The 12362-nt window shown below is 37.6% G+C and overlaps 1 protein-coding gene across 2 annotated transcripts in view; it reads left to right on the forward strand.

The window, feature by feature from the left end:
- The window catches only part of nckap1 (NCK-associated protein 1), a 97024-nt gene that overhangs the window by 7710 nt on the left and 76952 nt on the right, over nt 1-12362 (forward strand). For both annotated transcript variants that reach the window (XM_056465856.1, XM_056465857.1), the window contains exon 2: nt 11650-11760. In XM_056465856.1, the coding sequence (XP_056321831.1) occupies nt 11650-11760 (111 nt within the window). The remainder of the gene's footprint in view (nt 1-11649; nt 11761-12362) is intronic.

A 12362-nucleotide genomic window follows, 5' to 3' on the forward strand; every position in this document is an offset into this window, starting at 1 on the left:
CACTGTGCAACTCCAGATTAATAAAGGGACTAAGCCGGAAAGAAAATGAATGAATGGATGTGGCATGTGAAATTGCCACTTCTGTGACTTTGGTAAATCGAATATAATTGTTTGAAAACAATGACAGAGGCATTAATTTTACAGTACAGTAAAACACAAGCCTACACAAAAAAATTTAGACAGTAGGGCTGTGCAATTTGGGTAAAATATTGGCAAATTATTGTTATTATTATTATTTATTTATATTTTTTGCGATTTTTATTTTATTTTTTTTTTATTTTGTAGTCAAGCTTCAGCTCAATAAATCTCTAAGCCGTGGCAACAATTCTGTGACAGCTCTTAAAAATGACCCGTTTTTGTTAGGTGTTTGTGACTTTAAAACCAAAATAATCCCATATTACCAATTAGACATAGGGCTGTAATCGATTTCAGGGTATACCGTGGTTTGGAAAAGTCAAGGTTTTAAAACCGCCAAAATGTTCTGCTATACCGTTCCTATGGTATGTGTACGATTTTTGATTTATTTATTTATTTATTGTTTTTTAGGACAACAGTATCTCCAATATATCCAAAGATGCCGTTTAAAATTGTAATAAGTGTTTTTAAATGAATGAAGACAGTCAACGTCAATGATTCATCTTAATTATTTAGCCTGACATGTTTACTGTTCCAAAATATTTTAAATGCTTCTCAAAATAAAATATATTGGGTTTAAATAAGAAAAAAGTTGTTGTTTTTTTTTACCCAGAAATTTAAAAAGAACATAATTTAGAGCAGTAATCACAATACCATGTGACCATGGTATTTTTATCCAAGGTTATCATATCGTCAGAATCTTAGACCGGCCCATGCCTATTGCCAATGCTATTTTTCTTTGATACTAATTTGTCTATTAATGCTTCTGAAGCAGCAGACGCCATTATCTCACTTGTCCGCGATTTCCTGTTTGATTTCTTTTTTTTTATTTTTATTGTGGGTGTTTCGCATAGTTCGGTTGCTCAGTTCTGATTGGGCAGAATGAAAGTGTGCTCACTCAATTGGCTAGTAAGACGGTCACACACAGACGGAAGTCATGCGTTTGCTCTGGATGAGGGAAATAAAATAATATATATATCATATCATATTCATATCACAGCCTCTTGCTATTAACTAGTTTCTATGTTTCAAATTGCGATACGATTTATTGCACAGCCCTATTAGACAGGGTTTTGCTATTTTGATGAAAGCTTAATTGTTTTTCATGGCAAGGTTGACATTTGCATGAAATTGCTCAGATGCCACTACATAAAGTTTTCAAAACATGAACCAGCTAGCTTGACTACACTCGAACCAACTAGTCAATTAGGGACGTGACTAATAAGTAATTTTCAACTTAATTTGTTTAAATTCAGCCCAAATAAATTGTTTACAACCACTTAACGTAAAAAAGAAATGTAGTAAATCCAGGGAATCATCTTTGAATCATTTTTTTCAGTGTAGATGTGCATTGATTGTAGCTAGAAAAGATGCCAAACTTTTTAAGATGTGGTCAATATGGGCCTGCATGGATCTAGGCACTCCAGAGAAGTGTGAGGAAATAAGAGCAGGTGATCTTGACAAAATCCATACACAAATGGTCACAATTGATTATTTGAATGCATGTTAATAAAGGAGGAAACAGTAACGTCTTGATTTGACCACTACTAGTGCCAGGGATTTGTGCATGTTCCTGATGCAGTGCCTCACAGGTGTGTTTTGGGTATTCCTTAGCCAATCAGTAGCTATGTTTCCATTCAAAAATGCGAATTAACTTTTTGCTCAAAACTGGAATATCATATAAAAGATGTGTGAATAAAGCAGCATTTCCATCCAATGAGTCAAAGCGAACAAAACTGTCACTTCCTGATTAGCTGGCGCCAAATATCAACAGTAAAAACTGAATTTGCTGCGGTAGGAGAAGCTGCATGAATCTTTTCTTTGCTTAATAAATGCCTCAGAAGGCAATCCTGACACGCAGGGAACGTGCGGTGTCATTTGAAGGCGTGAGACATGGAAGCACAGACGCTCTTGATTCTGGAGGTAATTAATAATATAATAACTCTAACATTAAAATGGTTATGGCGTTTTAAAATGACCAGAACAACATTTCAGATGTTTTACAATGTGCTCAGCCCACTGGTTTATCCATTTGCACATGTTTTTATCATCACATGATCTCTTATAATAAAATCTCATGACCTATTTTAATGCCGATGGCCAATAGACAACACAATGCTGAGCCGGCATCGCAGATCCTCCGCCTCGCCCCTGTCGCAAACCCGCTCGCGCAAAATACACACTTAGGCCCCGCTTACACTAATACATCTTATTTTTAAAATGTCGTTTTAGAATGAAAATGATCCACATCCACGCTGTGTTTTACCTAGCATTTCTGAACACACACACACACACACACAAACACACACAGCCACACACGCTGTCATGCGCTTGTCTGAGCTCCAGAGAGCAGTGCACTTCGGACAGGTCATCAAGGATGTACCGCTGGATTGCGTCTCACTATAGTTGTTAAACGTCTTATTTAATTAATCTTGTGTCTATCTAATGACTCTTCAGTTATTTGAACCCATCAGGTAATGTGTCACAGCGTCAGTACACTGCTTCAATCTTTCACTTTCACATTGTACTTAGTAATTTTAGTGAAAACCTCAGATACTGTTGGTTGGGCACCTTTTTTACCGAACAAGTTTGTGGACGCCATTATAAGGACACAGATCGCTCTGCCTATTCATGCCAGAGTGAAAATGATTGACAGGTGGTAATTTGTGTGTAACTTATCTTTATTTATTTATGATTTGTTTATGGGTATAACAAAGACTATGCAGGTCAGGTAGTTGAAACAGTAGGCTACAAATAATAAATTCCTTATGAATTAATTAATTATTCATTTATAAAACATTAATCTCCGCCTATGACGACGATGCCATCTTCCATCGCAATGTTTCACATTAGACATCATACGATGCCAAATTGGTCGACATCGCCCAACCCTAGCGCATACTGCAATTTGTTATAAAAGTGTTTCCATCAAAGTTTTTGCACATCTTTCCTTATCAAATAAAAAGTTTATCCTACTCAGCTATGCGCATATGTTTTTATGCTCTAATTCAAAATTTATGCGCATCTTGGCGTTTCCATCAACCAATTTTTTTAATGCGCGTATTCAAAATGCGCATAAAAATAGGTAGATGGAAACATAGCTAGTGAGTGTATATCGATTGTACACCCATTAATGTAGCTCATTATAGCAGAGAAAGAGCACTCGATAATGTCCACTGTACTTTTGGTCACTGCTCTGATTGTCCTTTCCATCAAATAGTACACCTTAATTTAAATTGCACTTGTTTTGGTGGAAAGGGGTTAGGGGCAGTTCACATATTATGTCTAAAAGTGTGTGAAAGCTCGAATGCATTGCTTCCTTCACTATTTTCAAAGCACATTACGCGCGCGCTCCCATGTCGTTTGTCGTTGCTAGGCAACCATCAATCGTTTTCTCAGAGAATGACAAACCATTGCTGCAGCTCCGATTCAAGTTTTATCTATTGAGAAAATTAAAAAGCACTGCAGTGTTTGGGTGTTCTGTGAGGTAATTAGTCTACCGAAATGTGTATATTCTTTAGAAATTATGAAGTCTGTTCTTGTCACATGACAATGTTGAAAACATTAAAGTGTTTTCAACTAGGTGTGCCTGGAATACCTCCATTGGAAATAACAAACTTGAGCATACAAAAGACGTGATGTGTGAACAGCCCTCAAGAGAACATAGAAGCTGTTACCTGTAGAAAGTCAAGGCTAAATTGTAGAGGAAATGAATTATTTCAGTAGCTACATGTCTTGAGCCCCTTTCACATAGTGATGCCAGTAAATATCCAGAAAGTTTCCGTAATGACTTTACCGGTAAATTCAAAAAAGCGCTATTCACACAGGCACGGACGTTCTAGTTTTTTTTCGGAAAAGACTGTTCACACATCTTTTCCAAAATACCAGTAAATTCTGGCATCAACCAGAAATGACCTCTAAACGGCTTCGCTTATAATTGTAAACATAAGAGTCAGACTTGACTTGATGGTTTCACTTTTATTTAAAACTTTAGCATTAATGCAGCTTCAGAGACATCCGAAAGCAGAAGTGCGAACCACAGCTAAATGTTTACACATTTGACTACATTACAAATTGTGGATGGATAAGTATTGTGAACAACTTCGATGAAAACATAGGGAGGAACACTTTCACACGTTGAGATGTACAAAATAGCCTCTTTTACACATATAGATCTTTCCGGAAAATTACTGTCAATTTACCGAAAAGGAATCATGTGTGAACAGGCCCTCTTTGAAAATACTGGTAAATTAGTACAGGCAATTTTTCGGTAAGAGAAGTTATACCATTACCAGTAATTTGCCAGAATGCTGCGCTGTGTGAACGCAGAAGGAAAATTGCAGGAAAGATTCAGACGCATTCACATCTGCGCTGTTTATTATAATTAAAGCCTTTGAATATTTTTCAGACACATTTAGCTGCTAGATGTTAGTCAGATATCGTTTCTATTAGGGGTGTCAAAATTAATTGTTTCTTTTGTGCACCGCGATGCAGATGCGGACAATTCGGTATTGGTTCAGTAATAATCATAGGCGGTTATTATGTACTGACGTCATTTATCTCATATGCGCTATATCACCGTAGCTTACTATGGCGAGGGAGGCAAGCGCAAGTATTTACAGCGCTCTAACTACTTAAAAACACAGAAACTGTGCCCAATTTCACAGCGCGTGTGTTTGCTGGATCAGTCTTTCACTGACACTTACAGCAGAAGCCCCTATTTCACTGCGATTGAGAGAATGAAAGTAGGGATGTCCCGATCCGATATTGATAATGGAAATAGGTCCGATATCAGTGCAAAAAACTATATCGGACTCGTTAAAAAACTCAGATATAAGCAGTCCGATGTGCTCTAAACTCCGTTACAGTTATTCTATCCAGCAGCGTCCAGCAGCTATCCAGCATGCTAGTCCGATGTGCTCTAAACTCCGTTACAGTTATTCTATCCAGCAGCGTCCAGAGCAGCCAGCGTGCAAAGCCCACGTGATCACAACACTGCTTGCTAGCAAAGTCTCTTTAAGATTTAACATGCTCTTCACACTAAGTTATTGTGTATTACAATAGAAATCTATTGTGACGGTGGCACACGCTGACGCTATCAACAACGGCACATCTTCTTTACTGGTTTATTTACTTCATGTCAAGTGATCTTTACATTGTTTTGTATACGCTGCTAAGCAACTCAAGGCACCGAATGGCGACGCAGCGCACATCGTGCGAGTGCTTCCCACACAGAAGACTGTACCTCAACGGCCCGCTTATGTGTGCGTGAGAATACTCTAGCACAGACTTGCATGCTCTGCTGCTGCAGACCCACTGAAACGCGCTGGACACTTGTTCTGACTTTGTTAGTAGCTTTGAGAGGAGCGTGAGGACACGCGGAGAAGAAAAGCCTTTTACTAAATAGACTGATCCAGCTCATTATTTAGGGACAATACATCCTCTTTTTTCCCGGACATGTCCTCTATTTGGGACTTCAAAATTCATTCAGCCAAGATTTCTAAAACGCATAACATATCCCGGATGCTGCTTTCTTTAGCTGTGTTTTTGCATTACTTTATACGCAAACTTTGGCTGGTGTATCTCAATCTCTCAGCAGCACCAAGACTAGAGAGAGAGAGGGAGCAAATTTGACCTGTCAGTGGTGCACATGGATTTTTTATTTAAGAAATAACAACAGTAAAAAACAATAACTTTTTTCCTCTTTGAAAACAATATATTCTATTTTCTGAAAGATTTATTATATTTTGGAGCAGTAATTGTAAGTAATCAAATGAGTCATTGACTTTTGCTGTTATAATTTGTTTCAGAAACACAGATTTCTTTACAATTTAAAACCGCATCTTTGGATATTTTTTCAGGTGGAGATACTGTTGTCCTAAAAAAAAACTTACACATACCTTAGGAACGGTATTACAGAAAATGTTGGCGGTTTTAAAACCTTGACTTTTTCAAACTACGGTATACCTTGAAAACGGTTATCGTCCCATGCTTAAACATGAATGCGCTCTTTTCGGCAATTTTCCTTCTGCGTTCACACAGCGCAGCGTTCCGGCAAATTACCGGTAATGTTACAACTTCTCTTTCCGGAAAATTGCTTGAACTAATTTAGCGGCATTTGCAAAAAGGGCCTGTTCACAAATTGCTGGTAATTTTCTGAAAAGGTCTGGATGTGTGAAAGAGGCTTTGGATGATGGTTCAACTGAGGTCAAATGATCAAGCACATTTTGGCGTTACTCATTGTAGTACCATTCAGTACTCTCACCTGCATTTACTTCTGATTGAAATGACACAGATAGTCAAAGTTCTCCAGATCCGAGATATAAGTGAAGGTCAGCTGCAATTCATTGGCTGTAATTCAGTCTTCAAATTGAGTGCATGAGATGATTTGTTGCATTGGAGCAGATTATAGTGACATTTTTGGTTGTTCGTTTGTCATTTTTGGTTGTTTGCTGGCTCTCTTTTTGCTGTGTGTTTCTGTTTGTCATTTTTGTTTTAAGTTCAGATCCGTTTTCAGTCATTTTGTGAACATGTTGACTTTGGTTTCCTTTTACTTGCATGGATTATGTTTCTTTGACTAATCACCAACTTCCTGGTCTTTTCTCGAACATGGACGTGAATTCTGAACTCAGCTCACAGTGTTCCTGCTCCCGGAGGAGTGAATTCTGCATGGTGTCAATGTTAGCTCTGGGAACGACTGCCTCTCAATGCACTGTGTGACCCAACTGACCCCTTGTGTCCCTTCTTAGGACCTGAAACCAACACTAACCGGAACGACTTATATTTAGTTCCCAAAGCTAAAAATTTGTTTTGAAGTGAACATGCATGGTAGACATTGGAACCTGTGTTTATGTGTAATTTTCTCTCTTTCTGTTACAATGCTTCCCCCAGCAAGGACAAGTTTGGAAGGTTTGCACAGCTTTTCACCTTCCTAAAATCTCAGTCCCCTTCCCCCTCGCTGCCCTACCAGTCTCATGTCCCATGATCTTTCTGTACGCAACTCACAAAAAAGGCCCTTCCCAAACTGTAGCACCTGCAGGACTTTTTCTGTTTAACCTGTATTAACTGATTTATTTGTATTTCTTACCGGAATGAGTTTAGCTTTAAATGCTGTTTTGCGATCTTAAATCTTGCAGATGTTGAGTGGTAAGAGCTGGGCGATATATTCATGATCTTAACACATTAGAAGCATGCGTTAAGGATATTTGAAGTATGTATCCATATTTACCTACACTAAAAAAAAAAAATCAGGTTCCGTATTTTGTGATCCACAGGTGTTTTCTGTTTATTTACATTGTGAATTGCATTATGGGATTTTTATTTCTGCTCTGTCTACTTTTGATGTTGTAAATTCAACTCTACAGTTTAGCAAAGTGACATTCATTGACATTTTAGTAGATTGGATTGGAATTCTTTACTGTCCCCGAAGGGCAATTTGGTTAACAGCAATAGCCAACACAGATGAACACTCAAACAAACATACAGCTAACAATAAAAAGTAATTATGATCAATTAAAATATAAAAAAAATCAAAGCACGTTCAAGTGCAGGAATATCCAATATGCGTAAGCTTAGAGCTTGTTAAGTAACCCAACTGCAGTTGAAAGAGATGAACGCAAGACAGATATTTGAGACTAGATATTGTTTAAGAAATAATATACAGATAATTAAGTCTGTAAAATAACAGAAAATGTACTGGCAGCTTATTACCAGGATTTTCTACCATAAATTGCAACACCGACCCAGACAATATATCACTTTAAACTAATAAAAATGCCAATAAAAGTAACTTTTTGCTAAATTTTCAGCATCAAATGCTTTTGGATGAAAGATCAAGGCCCCGTAATGCAATTCAAATCCATAATTAAGTGGAAAAACAACATGAATCACAAAATACTGAAAACTGTCAACTTACAGATATTTTTTTACCGTGTATATATGCTGAAATGCTATCATTTTAACAGCAGTTGTAAATCAACATGTTTAATTCTCTTTTGTACATTCACTGTTAAAAACAAAGGTTCCAGAAAACCTTCTTGGTTCTTACGGTTTAGAAAAAGTGTGGAACAATCATTGCCAATAAAAAATCTAACTTTATTAATGTTTTTGAGTCAAATGAGTTAGGGCGCGTGTCCACAGAAGCGTTTTTTTTCTGAGCTGAGAACTTTTTTCCTGTTGTTTTCAATGAAAATAGCCTGCTTTTTAAAAGCTCAGACATTTGGACAAGCACTCACAGCTGAGCATTTTTACAAAATTGATGGCGTTTTCAGTGCTTCGGTGGACACGTGCCCTTATTTATCTTTATTTTGTACTTTACATTACAAACAAAAATACCATTTTGGACGACCAATTTATGAAAAGTCTAAATAGTGGTGTTCATGAAATAGTGCATGCAATTAGACTAATCTATTCCAGTTAACAGTATATGGCTCTAAATTAATCTATCAATACATCAAAAATTCAGGCCTACGTTATATCGGCCAGTTTACTAATATCGCCCAGTTGCATATGTAACTACAAACCCTTCCTTTCAGTTGTTGGGGTAATAATATTAATGCATGTGGCTTATTTTCGTTTATTTTCCATTTTTTTCCCCTTATTTGTTTGTTTTATTTTCACCATCCTCTTATTTTCACCAAGTTTTGCTTTTTTACTGCAAAGCACCCGTTGGATGTCAGCCGTATACAATAAACAAGGAAGAACAAAACCAGCCGTTTTTGAGGCATAGTGTCGATTCTCTCTGGGCCTATTTATTTACTCCGCTGTGATTGGCTGTTAAATTATCAGTGGGCAGAGGAGTAATTTAGCTAAAGTAAATTTAATGTTAGTGGGTTTCTGATTGCCGGTTTGCGTTATTTGCAGGGCCTGCGTGTAAACCCTGTCAGTTTGCTAGCCATGCGGTGTCTTTTTTTGGGAACGACCTAATGGGCTTTGTAAAAAAAAAAAAAAAAACACACACATGTTGTCTTACAGCACCCAGAGCCTCTGTGTGTTGCTGCGCACAATGGAATGGTCTTGAGGTTGGATGCTGCGTTAGCCTTAGGTGCATGTAAAGCATCATGTAACGTGTCATGTGATCATACACACTGCCCTGCCTCAGCTGCACGTTCACTGACGCGTTTAAGCTCTTTCACTCTGTAAGACACTCACCTCTTACAGAACAGCCAGCCAATCAGACGCACTGTCCAGCAAAACCCACCATCTCTTTGTTGCTCTCTATCTCTCTCTCTCTCCAGGATTGTTTCTGGTCATACACTGCTGTCTGTGTTCCACTAACTGCTCTCCAACTTCTCACACAGCACCTTGTCTGTTTGAAGAGCATTTTCAATTCTGTCCTCTCTCTTTTCTTCTTGTTTTCTGTCTTTCCTGTAGGGTTGGGAGTCCAGAATGACTTTTTAAAAAATTATTATAATTTTTTTTTCTTTCAAAACAAGACACACAGCTATATGAGCATAACTAATATGTAATAGTTTTAGCTATACTTTCCATTTTCACCATGTGATGAGATGAGACTGCTCAACAAATAAATTGATAATACACCAATGATGCTGTTTTGAACTGTCTGTTTTTCGCATTAGTCACAGATGATACAATTGTCGTTAACGTGTAACCCTTGACCACAAAACCATGTTATTTTACGCGTGTATATCTTTGGCATTAGCAACACATAAAAGTTTATGGGCCAAAATCTTTCTTTCATGCCAAAAATCATTGGAATTTTAAGTAAAGATCATGTCCCATGAAAATATTTAGTACATTTTCTTCTGTAAATATATCAAAACTTAATTTGTAATTAATAATACACATGACTATTTGAACATTTTTAAATTTAAAGGGCCCATAGTTTACCTCTTTTTTTATGATTTAATATTAATATTATGGTTCTTCTAAGTGTGCCAGTTTAGATTCAGTTCAAAAGACAATTCAGATTTTTTTTATTATAATGTGCTAAAAAGTGTCATGTTGGGGGCGTGTCCACAGCTCGCTGATTTATGGGTGTGTTGCTTCACATGTAAATTAGTTTCGGCTTCCCGCCAACGTAACAAGGGGGCGGGGCCATGAGCTCACCCGCTCTGCGTTTGCAACAGAGTCTGACAGGCAGACTCCGAGTAGGAGTGAGAGGATCACCATTCAGTCGTACATGTACGACTCTGACACAGACCAAGCAGAGAGTACAAAATCATTTGTGTCTTTGTACAGTTTTACAGCCAACTGTGTGCTAGTTTAAAGTGCCGAGCTTGTACACAGAAACTAATAACCACGCACACTGAATTAACTTTGACTGAGGCACCGGATGCGCCGCTCGAAGCCGCGACACGGCACACCAGACACTCTCTGTGGCGCGGCAGAAACATGAAGTGCCCCGAATCGTCGCGCCACGCGTTTTTGAATTCTAAACATAGGTTTCTGCAGCGGTCCGCGGCGCCCAGAAACGCATGCTAGTTAAGATCACAGGGAGCTTCTGGGATCGCGAGAAATGCAAACGACTGAAGTATAAGGTAGACTCAATGAGAAGTACACATGTTTGCAAACCTACTTAAAGATACAACCAATAATTCCGATTAGAGCGATAATGTGGAGAAAATTGCTCTTGTGTTGAGCCCAATGAGCCTTGCATCTAAAAATAGAGCTAGCGTGTTCCTTTAGTGATATCGCTTCGACTCACGCTGAAAATGGCGGACGTGAATCAACAAACTGAGGATGTCAATCAATATTGGTGGGTGTCAATCAATATTGGTGGGTGGGGGGACCGCTCTCCTACGTAAAGTTGCGGTCGATTTTAAAACAGCTCCAATTGGTCCACCGTTTTTATGTTGTTAAATTGAAAAAAAAAAGCACTGGGTGTGCTTATATCACCCCAATATGACAGTCTATACACCATACATGCACATATGTCTGTCCAAACAGCTTGAAAAGTACATTTTTTTACCATAGGTGCCCTTTAAACAATTTTTAAGTGACTTTCTTAGTATTTAGATTTTTTTTTTATACCATCAGATTCCAGATAGTTGCACCTCAGTCTAATATTGTCCTATCCTAACAAATTATACACCAATAGAAAGCTTATTTATTCAAATCTTAGATAACGCATAAATCTTAATTTCCATGGTCTCATATTTTATTCATTTAATTCTTTTGTTTGCAAATAATTAGAGTTAGTACCTTGTACAAACTATTTTAAATCTATTATTTAGGGCTTCTGCAAATGTTTTATGATAATATGAATTATTATAATAATCAATAAACTTCCTTGTGATTCCCTTCCCTTCTTTCTGTTTTTCATTCTCTTTGTTCTTTATTCTCACTCTTTCTTTTCTCATTTCTTTCACTGCATTTTCTAACTGTGGTCAAATCCCTGCACTTTACCTCACTGTTCATCCTCTGATCTGTCTCAAACGGTGTGAATCTTGTTCATGATCAGTGGAATATCAGTCTGTTTTCTACACATGTTCTTTGTGGTTCTGGTCAAGCTGTTGCACGTTTAGCAGTGATGTTTTTCCCTGTTCATTGTAGGCCTGTGGAGATCCCAAGGCAAAGCCTTCCTACCTGATTGACAAAAACCTGGAGTCAGCCGTGAAATTCATTGTCAGAAAATTCCCAGCCGTTGAGACCCGCAACAACAACGTAAGTTTCATTTTATCAGTCATGTATGTTGTTATGAGTGAAGATTGTTGCTTGTATAATATTTTACTGATTTTCTATGCTTAATGGGTTAAAAGTACTGCAAGTGGTTTGACTTTTTAATTGTATTTTTTGTACTTATCAGAATAGCTAAACCACTTATAGCAAATTTTATCAGTCAGAATAATTGTCCAATAAAAGTATGGCATGTTTTCTCGTCACTTGCAGTACATCTATAATGATATCCATCTACCAAGGATCATACCGGTGTATCGGTAGTCTATGGAGAGTGTTAAATCCTCCCTGCTTTCTCTTGTTATAACATATCATTTCAGTTCAATGGAATTTTCATCCAGGCACAAGAAAAAATATATCTGTAGTCAAATCTGGTGCCGTGACCCAGATCACATCAGCTATTGTGCTAATCTCATTGTTTCAGCCAAAAGGAGACTATAGTGGGTCTTGAATGGCATTGATCTTACAGAGAAACTTGCTTTGGATGATTTTGATCAGTTTAATATTATAAGTATGTGCCATATTTAATGTATCTAAGGTTCTCAGCAGTCAACCTAGAAAACAGTTTATCATTACCAATTGTTTTCTCA

The sequence above is a fragment of the Danio aesculapii genome, chromosome 9 (genome assembly GCF_903798145.1).
Source record: "Danio aesculapii chromosome 9, fDanAes4.1, whole genome shotgun sequence".
NCBI classification, from domain to species: Eukaryota; Metazoa; Chordata; class Actinopteri; order Cypriniformes; family Danionidae; genus Danio; species Danio aesculapii.